This window comes from Haemorhous mexicanus (assembly GCF_027477595.1).
Source record: "Haemorhous mexicanus isolate bHaeMex1 chromosome 35 unlocalized genomic scaffold, bHaeMex1.pri SUPER_35_unloc_3, whole genome shotgun sequence".
Taxonomy (NCBI): Eukaryota; Metazoa; Chordata; class Aves; order Passeriformes; family Fringillidae; genus Haemorhous; species Haemorhous mexicanus.
In genome coordinates this window covers 4,166-19,501 of record NW_026775989.1, presented here as the reverse complement: position 1 = coordinate 19,501, position 15,336 = coordinate 4,166, and the positions used below count along the sequence as shown (strand labels likewise).

The window sequence follows — 15,336 nt, the reverse complement described above, 5'->3', positions numbered from 1 at the left end:
AATTTGGGGGAGCACCGGAATTTGGGGGAGCCCCAGGATTGGGGGAGCACGGAAATTTGGGGGAGAAAATTTTGGGGAGCACCAAAATTTGGAGGAGAAAATTTGGGGGAGACGTGGAATTTCGGGGAGAGAATTTGGGGGAGCACCGGAATTTGGGGCAGAAAATTTGGGGAGCCCCGAAATTTGGAGGAGAAAATTTGGGGAGCCCCGAAATTAGGAGGAGAAAATTTGGGGGAGCACAGGAATTTGGGGGAGAAAATTTGGGGGATCCCTGGAATGAGTTGGCGCACCTGGTGCAGGCGCTGGCCGAGAACCCCATGGTCAACGGAGAGGTGGTGAGGCTGGACGGGGCGCTGAGGATGCAGCCCTGAGCCTCGGCCACCCCCCTGAACCCCCGAATTTGGGGGAGCCCCGAAATCTCGGGGAGAAAATTTGGGGAGCTGCGGAATTTGGGGGAGCATCGGAATTTTTGGGGGTGGGGAGGAGAGGACGGAGAGGATGGCAGGGGATGCTCCAGGATGCCCCAGAGGAGAAAATTTGGGGGAGCCCCGAAATTTGGGGGAGAAAATTTGGGGAGCAGCGGAATTAGGGAGTCCTGAAATTTTGGGGAGCACCGAAATTTGGAGGAGAAAATTCGGGGGAGCCGCGGAAATTTGGTGGTGGGCGAGAGAGGATGGAGAGGATTGCAGGGGATGCTCCAGGATGCCCCAGAGGAGAAAATTTGGGGGAGCCCTGAAATTTGGTGGGAGAAAATTGGGGGAGCACCGGAATTTGGGGGAGCCCCAGGATTGGGGAAGCACGGAAATTTGGGGGAGAAAATTTTGGGGAGCACCAAAATTTGGAGGAGAAAATTTGGGGGAGACGTGGAATTTCGGGGAGAGAATTTGGGGGAGCACCGGAATTTGGGGCAGAAAATCTGGGGAGCCCCGAAATTTGGAGGAGAAAATTTGGGGGAGCACAGGAATTTGGGGCAGAAAATTTGGGGAGCCCCGAAATTTGGAGGAGAAAATTTGGGGGAGCACAGGAATTTGGGGGAGAAAATTTGGGGGATCCCTGGAATGAGTTGGCGCACCTGGTGCAGGCGCTGGCCGAGAACCCCATGGTCAACGGCGAGGTGGTGAGGCTGGACGGGGCGCTGAGGATGCAGCCCTGAGCCTCGGCCACCCCCCTGAACCCCCGAATTTGGGGGAGCCCCGAAATCTGGGGGAGAAAATTTGGGGAGCTGCGGAATTTGGGGGAGCATCGGAATTTTTGGGGGTGGGGAGGAGAGGACGGAGAGGATGGCAGGGGATGGTCCAGGATGCCCCAGAGGAGAAAATTTGGGGGAGCCCCGAAATTTGGGGGAGAATTTGGGGAGCACCAGAATTTTGGGAGTCCCGAAATTTTGGGGAGCACCGAAATTTGGAGGAGAAAATTCGGGGGAGCTGCGGAATTTTAGTGGTGGGGGAGAGAGGACGGAGAGGATCGCAGGGGATGCTCCAGGATGTCCCGGGATTTGGAGGAGAAAGTTTGGGGGAGCCCCGAAATTTGGGGGAGCCCCAGGATTTGGGGGAGCCGTGGAATTGGGGGAGCCCCGGAATTTGGGGGAGCACCGGAATTGAGGGATCCCCTGAATTTTGTCCCCCCCCCGGGTGAACACAACGCCCCACACCCCCCAAAAATGAGGACACCCGGGGGGGATTTGGGGAACCCCGGGGGGATTTGGGGACAAACCCCGGGATTTTGGCCATGAGGACGCTCAGGGATGTGGGAAAGCCCTGCTCAGGTGTGGGGGGGTCCATCCTGAGCCCCCCCCCCCCCCAAGTTTGGGGACCCCCTTGAGTCCCCCCCTCCCGTCCAGCCCCCAGCCCCTCCCCCACGGCAATAAAGCGTGTTCGCCCACGCGGCCTGCGAGCCCCGCCTCCCGTCTCTTCATATTGGCTGCTGTTGCTGTCAATCATCAGGACAACCAGACGTGATTGGTCGACGGGGGGTGGGGCCAAAAATCCCGCGCACGCCGGGGCACGCGCGGAACTCGCCGCTGATTGGCTGAGGGCAAAGAGGACAGCGGGGCGGGGCTTGGTGCCTCTCACAGCTCGCTGATTGGATGAAACGCCTGTCAATACGGCGGGATAACGGGTGGGCGGGCTCGTCGCTGATTGGTCAGAGAGGAACTTCCGGCGGAAGCGGCTCGTGAGGGGACCGGGAGCGGCGCCGGAACCGGGAGCGGAACCGGGAGCGGGAAACGCGACCGGGAACGGGAAACCGCAGCCATGAACATCCGGAACGCGCGGGTGGGCGGCCCGCGAGGGGCAGGGAGGCACGGCCAGGGAGAACCGGGCACCAGGGAGGGATCTGCCGGTGATACCGGGCCGTGGCGGGAGGTGTGAGGGGAACACCGGGATTTGGGGAGCGGTACCGGGCTCTGAGGGGGGCTCTGAGGAGATCTCGGTGCCGTTTGACGGCTCTGAGGTGGATCCCGTGCTTGGACGAGGCTCTGAGCGCCCCTCCCGGTATCGCGGAGCACCGGGGCCGGTTCCGGGCTGACTCCCCCGGTTCTCCGGTTCCTCCCGGCAGCCCGAGGACCTGATGAACATGCAGCACTGCAACCTGCTCTGCCTGCCCGAGAACTATCAGATGAAATATTACTTCTACCACGGCCTCTCCTGGCCTCAGGTGTGGCTCTGGATCCGCCCCCCGGTGCACCGGGACACCGGGATTTAACCCTCGGGACACCGGGATTTAACCCTCGGGACACCGGGATTTAACCCCCTCCCCCCCCGAACACCTGGATCTCTCCTTGGCACACCTGGGGCCCTGAATTTGCACCCCTGGAAGCCCCCCCCCAGTCTCACCTGTCCCCAGTCTCACCTGTCCCCCCCAATCTCACCTGTCCCCCTACCTGTCCCCCCCATCTTACCTGTCCCTCCTCCAGTCTCACCTGTCCCCAGTCTCATCTGTCCCCCCCACCTGTCCCCCCCAATCTCACCTGTCCTCCCCCACTCTCACCCGTCCCCCCCAGTCTCACCTGTCCCCAGTCTCACCTGTCCCCCCCAATCTCACTTGTCCTCCCCATCTCACCTGTCCCTCCTCCAGTCTCACTTGTCCCCAATCTCACCTGTCCCCCTACCTGTCCCCCCCAATCTCACCTGTTCCCTTACCTGTCCCCAGTCTCACCTGTCCCCCCCACCTGTCCCCCCACATCTCACCTGTCCCCTCACCTGTCCCCCCCAGTCTCACCTGTCCCCCCATCTCACCTGTCCCCTCACCTGTCCCCAGTCTCACCTGTTCCCCCAATCTCACCTGTCCCCTCACCTGTCCCCAGTCTCACCTGTTCCCCCCAGTCTCATCTGTCCCCAGTCTCATTTGTCCCCCCCACCTGTCCCCCCCAGTCTCACCTGTCCCCTCACCTGTCCCCACTCTCACCTGTCCCCCCCAGACTCACCTGTCCCCCTACCTGTCACCTCACCTGTCCCCCCCAGTCTCACCTGTCCACCAGTCTCACCTGTCCCCCCCCAGACTCACCTGTCCCCCCATCTGTCCCCTCACCTGTCCCCTCACCTGTCCCCCCCAATCTCACCTGTCCCCTCACCTGTCCCCAGTCTCACCTGTCCCCCCACCTGTCCCCACTCTCACCTGTCCCCTCACCTGTCCCAGCTCTCTTACATCGCCGAGGATGAGAACGGGAAGATCGTTGGTTACGTCCTGGCCAAGATGTGAGTGAGGGACCCCTCCCCCACCCCCCCCTCCCCCCCCCCCACCCTCCCCCCGCCCTTTGGGGGGGTCCCCGGGGGGATTTTGGGGGGGGGTCTCACCCCCCCCGTGTGCACCTGCAGGGAGGAAGACCCCGATGATGTCCCCCACGGTCACATCACCTCCCTGGTGAGGGGGGGCTGGGGGCTTGGGGGGGTCCTGGAGGGGTTTGGGGGAGTTTGGGGGGGTCCTGGAGGGGTTTGGGGGGGTCTGGGGTGGGTTTGGGGGGTCCTGGAGGGGTTTGGGGGGGGCTTGGGGGGGTCCTGGAGGGGTTTGGGGTGGGTTTGGGGGGTCCTGGAGGGGTTTGGGGGGGTCTGGGGTGGGTTTGGGGGGGTCCTGGAGGGGTTTGGGGGGGGTTTGTGGGGGGGTCCTGGAGGGGTTTGGGGGGGGCTCTTGGAGGAGTTTGGGGGGTCTTGGGTGGGTTGGGGGGTCTGGAGGGGTTTGGGGTGGGTTATAGGAGTCCTGGAGGGGTCTGGGGGTCCTGGAGGGGTTTTGGGGGGATCTGGGGTGGGTTTGGGGGGTCCTGAAGGGGTCCTGTGGAATTTTTCGGGCTCCCCCATCCATTTTCGGGCTCCCCCATCCTATTTTCGGGTTCCCCAATCCCATTTTCGGGTTCCCCAATCCCCTTTTCAGTGTCCCCAATCCGGTTTTGGGGGTCCCCATCCCATTTTTGGGTTCCCCAATCCCATTTTGGGGTCCCCATCCCATTTTCGTGTCCCCAATCCATTTTGAGGGTCCCCCATCCGGTTTTGGGGCTCCCCCATCCCATTTTTGGTGTCCCCAATCCCATTTTGGGGCTCCCCCATCCCATTTTCGGGCTCCCCCATCCCATTTTGGGCTCCCCAATCCCGTTCTGGGGGTCCCCCATCCCATTTTGGGGGTCCCCCATCCCATTCTGGGGGTCCCCAATCCGGTTTTGGGGTCCCCAGTCACATTTTGGGGCTCCCAAATCCGGTTTTGGGAGTCCCCAATCCGGTTTTGGGGGTCCCTCATCCCATTTTGGTGGTCCCCAATCCGGTTTTAGGGGGTCCCCCATCCCATTTTGGGGGTCCCCCATCCCATTCTGGGGGTCCCAATCAGGTTTCGGGGTCCCCAATCCAGTTTTGGGGTCCCCCCATCCCATTTTGGGGGTCCCAAATCCGGTTTTGGGGGTCCCAATCCGGTTTGGGGGTCCCCAATCCCGTTTTGGGGGTCCCCATCCCATTTTCGGTGTCGCCTATCCCATTTTGGGGGTCCCCAATCTGGTTTTGGGCTCCCCCATCCCATTTTTGGTGTCTCCAATCCCATTTTTGGGTCCCCAGTCTGGTTTTGGGGGTCCCCAATCCCATTTTGGGGGTCCCAATCCCATTTTGGGGCTCCCCCATCCCATTTTGGGGGTCCCCAGTCCCATTTTCAGTGTCCCCCATCCCATTTTCGGGCTCCCCAATCCGGTTTTCGGGTCCCCTATCCCATTTTGGGGGTCCCCAATCCAGTTCTGGGGGTCCCCCTATCCGGTTTTGGGTGTCCCCCATCCCATTTTCGGTGTCCCCAATCCCATTTTCGGTGTCCCCAATCCCATTTTCGGGTCCCCCATCCCGTTTTGGGGCTCCCAATCCGGTTTTGCGGCTCCCAATCCCATTTTGGGTTCCCCAGTCCCGTTTTCGGTGTCCCCCTTCCCATTTTCGGGCTCCCCCATCCCATTTTGGGGGTCCCCAATCCCATTTTGGGGGTCCCCCATCCCATTTTCGGGCTCCCCTATCCGGTTTTGGGGGTCCCAATCTGGTTTCGGGGTCCCCCATCCGGTTTTGGGCTCCCCCATCCCATTTTGGGGCTCCCCCATCCCATTTTCGGGCTCCCCTATCCCATTTTGGGGTCCCCAATCCGGTTTCGGGGTCCCCCATCCGGTTTTGGGCTCCCCCATCCCATTTTGGGGCTCCCCCATCCCATTTTCGGGCTCCCCAATCCGGTTTCGGGGGTCCCCAATCCGGTTTCGGGGGTCCCCAATCCGGTTTCGGGGGTCCCCAATCCGGTTTCGGGGGTCCCCCATCCCATTTTGGGGTCCCCAGGCGGTGAAGCGCTCCCACCGGCGCCTGGGGCTGGCGCAGAAGCTGATGGACCAGGCCAGCCGGGCCATGATCGAGAACTTCAACGCCAAATACGTCTCCCTGCACGTGCGCAAGAGGTGGGACCCCAAAACCCCGGGGGCACCCCTAAAATACCCCGGGGGGACCCCAGAAACACCGGGGGGACCCAAAAAACCCGGGGAGACCCCAGAAATCCCGGGGGGGTACCCCAGAAATCCTGGGGGGGACCCCCAAAATCCCGGGGGACCCCTAAAATACCCCATGGGACCCCAAAAATCCCGGGGGGGACCCCTAAAATACCCTAGGGGACCCCAAAACCCCCTGGGAACCCCAAAAACCCTGGGGCACCCCTAAAATATCCCATGGGACCCCAAAAACCCCCAGGGCACCCCTAAAATACCCCACTAGACCCCAAAACCCCCTGGGAACCCCAAAAACCCTGGGGCACCCCTAAAATATCCCATGGGACCCCAAAAACCCTGGGGCACCCCTAAAATACCCCATGGGACCCCAAAAATCCCGGGGGACCCCTAAAGTACTCCATGGGACCCAGAAACCCCTGGGGGGACCCCAAAAACCCCCAGGGGACCCCAAAACCCTCAGGATACCCCAAAAACTCCAGGGGACCCCAGAAATCCCTGGGCACCCCCAAAATACCCCAGGGGACCCCAAAAATCCCGGGGGGGACCCCAAAAACCCCAGGGGACCCCAAAAACCCACAGGGGACCCAAAAAAAACCCCAGGGAACCCCAGAATGGGCTGGGATCCCCCAAAAACCCCCCAGGACCCCCCCCCAAACCCCTCACAAGAGCCCCCCAACCCCTCAGGTGACCCCAAAACCCCACAAGGACCCCCTCAAACCCCTCAAGGACCCCCCCAAACCCCTCAGGTGACCCCAAAACCCCTCAGGTGATCCCAAACCCCTCAAGGACCCCCCCCAACCCCTCAGGTGGCCCCAAAACCCCTCAAAGACCCCCTCAAACCCCTCAAGGAACCCCCCAAACCCCTCAGGTGACCCCAAAACTCTCAAGGACCCCCTCAAACCCCTCAAGGACCCCCCAAACCCCTCAGGTGACCCCAAAACCCCTCAAAGACCCCCTCAAACCCCTCAAGGAACCCCCCAAACCCCTCAGGTGACCCCAAAACCCCTCAGGTGATCCCAAACCCCTCAAGGACCCCCCCCAAACCCCTCAGGTGACCTCAAGACCCTTCAAGGACCCCCCCAAAACCCCTCAGGTGACCCCAAACCCCTCAGGTGACCCCAAAATCCCCCCAGGAGCACCCCAAAATTAACACCCCTCCCCCTCCCCAAATTTGTCCTTGGCAGCAACCGGGCAGCGCTGCACCTCTACTCCAACACCCTCAACTTCCAGTGAGTCTGGGGGCTTTGGGGAGGGTCTGGGGGGGGCTGCAGGAGGAATTTGGGGGGGTTTGGGTCAGGACCCCCTCCCCAAATTTCCCACCCAACCCCCAGGATCAGCGAGGTGGAGCCCAAGTACTACGCGGATGGCGAGGACGCCTACGCCATGAAAACGGGACCTGAGCCAGATGGCAGAGGAGGTGCAGCCCCCTCCCCACAAATCCGGGGACCCCCCAAATCCTCCTCACAACCCTGGGACCCCCAAAAACCTCCTCACAACCCTGGGACCCCCAAAAACCTCCTCACAAATCTGGGACCCCCCCAAATCCTCCTCACAACCTTGGGACCCCCCAAAAACCTCCCTCACAAATCTGGGACCCCCCAAATCCTCCTCACAACCTTGGGACCCCCAAAAACCTCCTCACAAATCTGGGACCCCCCAAATCCTCCCCACAACCCTGGGACCCCCAAAACCCTCCTCACAACCCTGGGACCCCCAAAAACTTCCTCACAAATCTGGGACCCCCAAAAACCTCCTCACAAATCTGGGACCCCCCAAAAACCTCCCCACAAATCTGGGGACCCCCCAAATCCTCCTTACAATCCTGGGACCCCCCCAAATCCTCCCCACAACCCTGGGACCCCCAAAAAACCTCCCTACAACCCTGGGACCCCCAAAATCTTCCCCATCCCCACCTGGGACCCCCCAAAAAAGCTCCCCACAACCCTGGGACCCCCCAAAATCCCTCCTGGGGGGGCTTCTACCCACCTGAGACCCCCAAAACCATCCTAGGGGGCTTCTAGGGACCCCAGAAACCCTCCTGGGGGGGCTCTACTCACTCTAGGACCCCCCCAAAACCTTCTCCATCCGCCCTGGGACCCCCAAAACCGCTCCTGGGGGGGCTTTCAGGACCCCCCCCAGTGTAACCCCCCCTCTCTGCCCCCCCCAGCTGAGGAAGCAGGTGGAGCAGAAGGAGCGGGGCCGACCCCCGGCCCCCAGCGAGCCCCCCCGAGCTGGGGATGGGGTCTGCGGCTCGGGGGGGGACCCCCACGAACCCCCCCACGGGTGCCCCCCAACCCCACGAGGACGGGGGGGGGCGACAGCAAAGACCTCAGCGAGGTCAGCGAGACCACCGAGAGCACCGACGTCAAGGACAGCTCCGAGGCCTCCCGACTCCGCCTCCTAGGGACCCCCCGGGAGCCCCCCCAAAATCTCCGGGACCCCCCGGGAGCCTCCCCAAAATCTCCGGGACCCCCGGGAGTCCCCCCAAAACCCCTGGGAGCCCCCCGGGGACCCCCTTGGTGCTGGTGGGGGGGCAGTAAAGCCCCTCAGTCTCCAGGCTCGGCTCTGTCTCTGTCTGCGGCCCCCTCCCCAAAAAGGGCAAAGCGCTGTGGGCGGGGCTTATCTTGGCCACGCCCTCGCTGCTGGTGTTGAATTTCCGTGAGGGCGTGGCCTATGCGGATGTCCCGCCTGCTGATTGGTGGGGGCGCGGCCAGCACGAAAAGCTGCTCGCTGATTGGTGGAGACGCGCGGTTATGGCGCCCCCCTTGCGGGAGGGCGGGGAGGAGCAGGCGGGGCTGATGGGGCGGGCGGAGACCGGGACCGGGACCGGGACCGGGACCGGAGCCAGGCCTGGGACACCGGGAACGGGATCGGAGAGAGGGTGGGACAGCGGGACCGGGACCGGAGCGAGGCCGGGGCAGCGGGACCGGGGCGAGGAACGGGATCGGGACCGGAGTCAGGCTGGGACAGCGGGATCGGAGCGAGGCCGGGAGAGCGGGACCGGGAGTGGGATCGGGACCGGACCGAAGCGAGGGTGGGACACCGGGATCGGGACCGGGACCGGAGCGAGGCCGGGGCAGCGGGACCGGGGCCAGGAACGGGATCGGGACCGGAGTCAGGCTGGGACAGCGGGATCGGAGCGAGGCCGGGAGAGCGGGACCGGGAGTGGGATCGGGACCGGACCGGAGCGAGGGTGGGACACCGGGATCGGGACCGGAGTGAGACCGGGACAGCGGGACCAGGACCGGAGCGAGGCCGGGACACCGGGAACGGGCTGGAAATGAGGGGGGATCCGGAACCGGGGGCTGGAGGCACCGGGACCAAGATGGAAACAGGGGAGAGCACCGGGACCGGTGGGGATGAGGGGGAGACTTCATCGCAAGTTCTGGGAGATACCGGGAATTGAGGGGGGGTCGTGGAGCACCGGTAACGGGAATGACGTCACATGCATCGGGGGGGGGGGGGGGGGAAGGGGGGGTCTTGCACTGGGAGGGGTTTTAGGGGTACCGGCAGCGGATCCGGGGGGTGTCTGAGGGGGAGAACCGGTTCTGTTGGGGTGGGGGTGGCTCGATGTGGGTGCCTCCCCCTCTTTGTGGTGCTGGGGGGTCACTCGTGGGGGTCCCCGACATTTTGGGGGTCTCTCTTCCCCCCCCCCCAGCCCAGCACCTGCAGCAGGTGAGGATGGGGAATGACCCAGGGGAGTAAAAATCCCCCCCCCCCCAAATGCCTCGGGGTCCCTGTGAATCTGTTAAAAACTTTCTCTTTATTATAATATATTTTTAGATATAAAAAGGAAAACTTTACAAGTTTTTTAAACCCAAAATGTACAAAAAAATGGTCAGGAACTGGTTGTGTTTTCTCCCCCTTGTGTGTGGTGGGTGGGTGTGGGGGAGGGATTTAGGGGGACGACCCCTCCCCACCCCCCCCAGGTGATGGAGATTGGGGGTCCCCAGAGGGGGGCAGGGGGGTGAAAGGCCTTCGAACACCCTGAGCTGTGTTGGGGGCCCCCAGCCCCTCATTACCCGCAATGCCGGGGGGGTGGAGAGGTTCAGCACCCTCAAATCCCCCCCCCAATTAAATTCTGCCCCTGTTGGGGTCTTTCTGTCCCACAGGGGGGTTGGGGGGCTCCTCTGTCAGGATCTCTTCCACGCCACTGCCTGGAGGGGGGATTGGGGGGGCACAAAATCAGCTCCTACTCCCAAGAGGACTCTGGGGGTGGTCTCAGCCCCCCCAATTTCCTCAGGGGAGGAGTTTTGGTGTCCCCCTCCCCAGTTTTGGGGTGTCCCCAGGTTGAGGGCGGGGGATCACTTACCATCCCCATCATCTGGGATCTCCTGCACGTCCTCATCATCATCCAGGATCACCACGCAGTCCTCGCCGCTCTCACTGGGGAGGGGGCGTTAATGGGGGGGGGGGGGGGGTGGAAATTTGGGGTTCCCTCCTCTTGTGACCCCCTCCCCACCCCCAGACCCCCCCCCAGGGTGCAGCTCACCTGTCAGGGGGTCCCTCGGCGCCCTCCCCCAGCAGGTAGAACTGGAGAGGGTTGGGCCAAAGCTCCTCCTTGATGATCTGGGTGGGGGGGAGGAGATGGGGAGGGGGGTCAGGGGGGGTTACTGGGAGCACTGGGAGGCGGAACTGGGAGCACTGGGCTCACCTCAGCCACACGGTCCCCTGCAGGGAAGCTGTGATCCCCAAACCAAGCAAAGAAGCTCCGAGGGGCCGGGGGTCCCTTGTGGGGACGGGACCGGGGGTCCTGCCCCTGCCACCACCGGATGGGGGTCGAGTGGGACACCAGGTGACCTGAGAGGAGGGACAACACACGGCGAGGTCACTCTGGAGCCCCCAGACCCCCTCCTTGAGCCGGAAGTGGGGGTTCCCCCCCGACACCCACCGGAGGGGCCACGCACGAACTCCTTGGCCACGACGTCGTTCTGGAAATAGGGGTTGACGCTGAAGAAGAACCGGATCCGGCACCCAGGGCGGCTCTGCCCGAACTCCTCCACCTGCAGACCCAGCTGTGTCACCTCTGGGGGGGGTCACACAACCCCAAACCCCCCTCCCAAAACCCTCCAGCCACCTGCAAACTCGTCATGTAGCTCAGCGCGTCCTCGTCGCGGTCACTGATCATGGCCGAGAGCTGCGGGTGGTTCAGGAACTGGCCGTGGGAGGGGGCGTCAAGGAAAGATCTGGAAGTTCCCCCGAGCCTCCCCCCAGCCCAAAACTGCCCCCACAAGGATACAGCAGTGACCCAGAAGCCGGGGATGTGCTGGATGAGGCGGTTGCGGCGCTGCAGGTGCGGCCGGCGGCGGAGGCAGAAGCGGGCGCGCAGGCGGCGGAAGGCTCGGGCGGCCTCCTCCTCCACGGCCTCCAGCTCCAGCTGCACGGCCTCCAGCGCCGCCAGGTACCGCGCCGGGCCTTCGTCCCGCTCCTCCTCCTCCTCCTCGTCCTCATCCAGGGAGATCACCGCGCTCTCCTCGGCCGCCGGGACCCCCGTGAGATCCGGGAGCCCGGGGCCACCCCGGCTCTGCCCCACGCAGGCCGTGGGCTCCAGGCCCTCCTCGGTGAACTCCACCACTCCTTTCTGCTCTCTGTGGCCGGTCATGGTGGTCTCTGAGCTTCCTGTGTCTTCTCTGGTGGCCTCCAAACCCTCCCTGCCTCTCTCCCACTCCGAGCTCTGGGTGCTGGCAGTCTCTACGCTCGCCCTGGGCCTCGCAGGGGTCTTTGCCTTTCGCCTGCTGGTGCTCTTCAGCTCCCCACCAGCAGAAGCATCGCTCTCCACACTCCCCAGGACCTTGGTGGTGGTGGTCTCCAGGCCCCCTTTGCTCCTTCTGCCTTGCTCCAAGCAGCGAGTGACGGCCGTCTCCAGGCTCCCTTTGCGCCCGTTGGTGCTCCCGAGGCTCCCCGTGACCTCCCTGCTGCTCTCCAGACCACCCGTGGCCTGGCTGGCGGTCTCCAGGCTTCCCTTGGATTCCTTGGGAGTCTCCAGGACACCTTTGTTCTTCTCCAAGGAGGGTGTCACAGCAATCTCCAGGTCCCCTACGGCCTCACTGGTGGTCTCCATCCCCCCTGTGACCTCTCGGGTGGTCTCCGAACCCCCTTTTTCCTCCTCCGAGCAGTCTCTACTTGTGTTCTCCAGGCTCCCTTTGCATCCGTTGATGTTCTCCAGGTCCTCCTTGGCCTCCTCGGTGGTCTCCGAGCTGGCCGTGACCTCTCCGGTGCCCTTCCCGGGGGTCTCCAGCCCCTCGCCGGCCAAATCCGCCATCTCCGGGAAGCCGCCAGGGGGCGCGCGCGCGTCCCCGCCGCCGCCGCCCCGCGCATGCCCGGACCCGTCGCCCCGCGCGCGCGCGCTGCGGCCCTCACCACGACCTCCGGCGGGGGTGGGGGAACTGGCCGTCTCCCCGCGGTTAACGGTGGCGGTAGGGCCCGTCCCGGTGGGCTCGTCCAGACGGCGGAGCTTGGCCGGGGACGGTCTCTCTGTCCCGGCCCCGGCCCCGCTCATGGCGGCGGCTCCGGCGCCCGCCAGGGCCGAAGCAGCGGCCGAAAAAGCGCGCGCGCCGCCGCCGCCGCCGCCGAGGCCCCGCCCACCCCGCTCGTCACTCGCGCGCTGCCCCATTGGCCGGTTGCCATGGCGACGCCCGTCACGCGGGGCGGGCGGGAAAAGGGCGGCCAATGGGAGCGCGCTGCTTTTGGCGGGCTCGGGGGTGGCCGCGCTCATGCGCGGCGCGAGGAGCGCACGTGCGGGCAGCGCGAGAGCCCCGCCGTGAGGGGAGAAGCCCCGCCCCCTTCCCGCCATGAGGGGCTGAGGGAGCGGGACCCTCCCGGAGGGGGACAGGTTCCCCCCCACACTGTCACCTGAGGGACTGGGACCCTCCCTCAGGGGCTGAGGGACCGCGGGGGCGGGTTCCAGAGGGGACAAGATTTCTCTTTCACCTCAGTGAGTATAGAGGGGCTGGGACCCCCACCTCAGGGACTGAGAGACCGTGAGGGTGGGCAGGACCCCCCCCCCCCAGTGAGGGGACAGGAATTCCCCCCCTCCTCAGTGAGTATAGAGGGGCTGGGACCCCCCCAATGTCACCTGAGGGACTGGGACCCTCCTACAGTGACTTCAGAGGGGCTGTCCCCCTCCCCCATTACCTGAGGGGCTGAGGGCCTGTGGGGGCTGGTGGGGACCCCCACTGAGGGGCTGGGACCCCCACACGATGTCACCCAAAGGACTGAGGGACTGCAGGAGGAGCGAACATCCCGAGATGACAAAATTCCCCCCACAGTGAGTCCACACCCTGCTGCTGTCACCTGAGGGGAGGAGGACGTCATAGGGGACAGCACCTCCCCAACAGGGAGCCCAGAGGGACTGGGACCCCCCCAAGGGGACCTTAGGACCACCCCCCACTTCATCCTAGGGGGCTCAGGACCCCCCCAAGCTGCTCACAGGATATTCAGGACCCCCCCCAGTTCTTCAAGGGGGCTCAAGACCCCCCCATCCCACCTGCTCCCAGGACATTCAGGACCCCCCAAGTGCCTCCAAGGGGCCTTAGGACCACCCCCCACTTCATCCTAGGGGGCTCAAGACCCCCCATCCCACCTGCTCCCAGGACATTCAGGACCCCCCAAGTGCCTCCAAGGGGCCTTAGGACCACCCCCCACTTCATCCTAGGGGGCTCAAGACCCCCTCCCAAGCTGCTCCCAGGATACTCAAGACCCCTCCAGTTCTTCAAGGGGGCTCAAGACCCCCTCCCAAGCTGCTCACAGGATACTCAGGATCTCCCCCCACTTCATCCTAGGGGGCTCAAGACCCTCCCCAGCTGCTTCCAGGACCCCCCGCAGTTCTTCAAGGGGGCTCAAGACCCCCCATCCCACCTGCTCCCAGGACATTCAGGACCCCCCAAGTGCCTCCAAGGGGCCTTAGGACCACCCCCCACTTCATCCTAGGGGGCTCAGGACCCTCCCCAGCTGCTCCCGGGATACTCAGGAGCCCCCCACTTCATCCTAGGGGGCTCAAGACCCCCTCCCAAGCTGCTCACAGGATACTCAAGACCCCTCCAGTTCTTCAAGGGGGCTCAAGACCCCCCACCCCAGCTGCTTCCAGGACACTCAGGATCTCCCCCCACTTCATCCTAGGGGGCTCAAGACCCTCCCCAGCTGCTTCCAGGACCCCCCCCAGTTCTTCAAGGGGGCTCAAGACCCCCCATCCCACCTGCTCCCAGGACATTCAGGATCCCCCAAATGTCTCCAAGGGACCTTAGGACCACTCCCCACTTCATCCTAGGGGGCTCAAGACCCTCCCCAGCTGCTCCCAGGATACTCGGGACCCCCCTCAGTTCTTCAAGGGGGCTCAGGACCCCCTCCCCAGCTGCTCACAGGATACTCAGGACCCCCCCCCCCCAGTTCTTCACAGGGGTTCAAGACCCCCTCCCCAGCTGCTTCCAGGACATTCAGGACCCCCCCAAAGGACCTTAGGACCACCCCCCACTTCATCCTAGGGGGCTCAAGACCCTCCCCAGCTGCTTCTAGGACCCCCCAGTTCTTCAAGGGGGCTCAGGACCCCCTCCCCAGCTGCTCCCAGGACACTTGGGACCCCCCAAGGGTCCTTAGGACCACCCCCCACTTCATCCTAGGGGGCTCAAGACCCTCCCCAGCTGCTCCCAGGATACTTGGGACCCCCCTCAGTTCTTCAAGGGGGCTCAGGACCCCCTCCCCAGCTGCTCACAGGATACTCAGGACCCCCCCCCCCCAGTTCTTCACAGGGGTTCAAGACCCCCACCCCAGCTGCTTCCAGGACATTCAGGACCCCCCCCAAGGGACCTTAGGACCACCCCCCACTTCATCCTAGGGGGCTCAAGACCCTCCCCAGATGCTTCTAGGACCCCCCAGTTCTTCAAGGGGGCTCAGGACCCCCTCCCCAGCTGCTCCCAGGACACTTGGGACCCCCCAAGGGTCCTTAGGACCACTCCCCACATCATCCTAGGGGGCTCAGGACCCCCCCAGCTGCTCCCAGGATACTTGGAGCCCCACTCTGTTCTTCAAGGGGGCTCAAGACCCCCTCCCCAGCTGCTCCCAGGACCCTCAGGACCCCCCAGGTTCTTCAAGACCCCCTCCCCAGCTGCTCCCAGGACACTCGGGACCCCCCCGGCTGCCCGCAGGGTATCACAGCCCCTTCTGTCGCGACACGGCTCCCACGACAGGACAGCCCCAGGTGAGCCTGCCCCATCCCCGGGGGGCTGTTTGTCACCAAGGGCCCCGTGACCTTTGCTGGGACCTTCCCCGAGGGCAGGAAACGGCTGCGACAGCGACAGCAGAGGGGGAGGGACCGGGCCCCCACCCCCTAAACAGAGAGAGACAACCCTCCCCTACCCCCCAACCCCAAAATTCTCCCCCCCCCCATGACAACAACTCGGGGA

General features: G+C 64.1%; 2 protein-coding genes across 2 annotated transcripts; one reads left to right on the top strand and one right to left on the bottom strand.

Moving 5' to 3' along the window:
- The first annotated feature begins 2,113 nt into the window (after positions 1-2,113).
- On the top strand, positions 2,114-8,672 carry NAA10 (N-alpha-acetyltransferase 10, NatA catalytic subunit). Its single transcript, XM_059837424.1, is given in 10 exon segments — positions 2,114-2,273; positions 2,557-2,655; positions 3,637-3,695; positions 3,816-3,861; positions 5,778-5,893; positions 7,123-7,167; positions 7,270-7,324; positions 7,326-7,355; positions 8,106-8,199; positions 8,202-8,672. Coding segments are annotated over 10 exon segments (954 nt in total). The 5' UTR covers positions 2,114-2,252; the 3' UTR covers positions 8,591-8,672.
- Positions 8,673-9,682: 1,010 nt separating this feature from the next.
- LOC132322718 (testis-specific Y-encoded-like protein 4) lies at positions 9,683-12,865 on the bottom strand. The gene is made up of 7 exons (XM_059837422.1): positions 11,178-12,865; positions 11,016-11,093; positions 10,830-10,941; positions 10,593-10,738; positions 10,431-10,507; positions 10,251-10,324; positions 9,683-10,095 (listed from the first exon to the last, which is right to left on the bottom strand). Exons 1-7 carry the CDS (start codon positions 12,729-12,731, stop codon positions 10,013-10,015), a joined length of 2,124 nt encoding a protein of 707 aa, XP_059693405.1. The 5' UTR covers positions 12,732-12,865; the 3' UTR covers positions 9,683-10,012.
- Between the last annotated feature and the right edge of the window lie 2,471 nt (positions 12,866-15,336).

Excerpts from the sequence above, each read along its gene's own strand:
- LOC132322718 (XM_059837422.1), bottom strand. The coding sequence starts at position 12,731 with ATGGCGGGAAGGGGGCGGGGCTTCTCCCCTCACGGCGGGGCTCTCGCG. Across the intron at positions 10,942-11,015 it reads GCTACATGACGAGTTTGCAG|GTGGAGGAGTTCGGGCAGAG; the intron begins GTGGCTGGAGGG and ends CTGGGTCTGCAG. Across the intron at positions 10,096-10,250 it reads GATCCCAGATGATGGGGATG|GCAGTGGCGTGGAAGAGATC; the intron begins GTAAGTGATCCC and ends TCCCCCCTCCAG.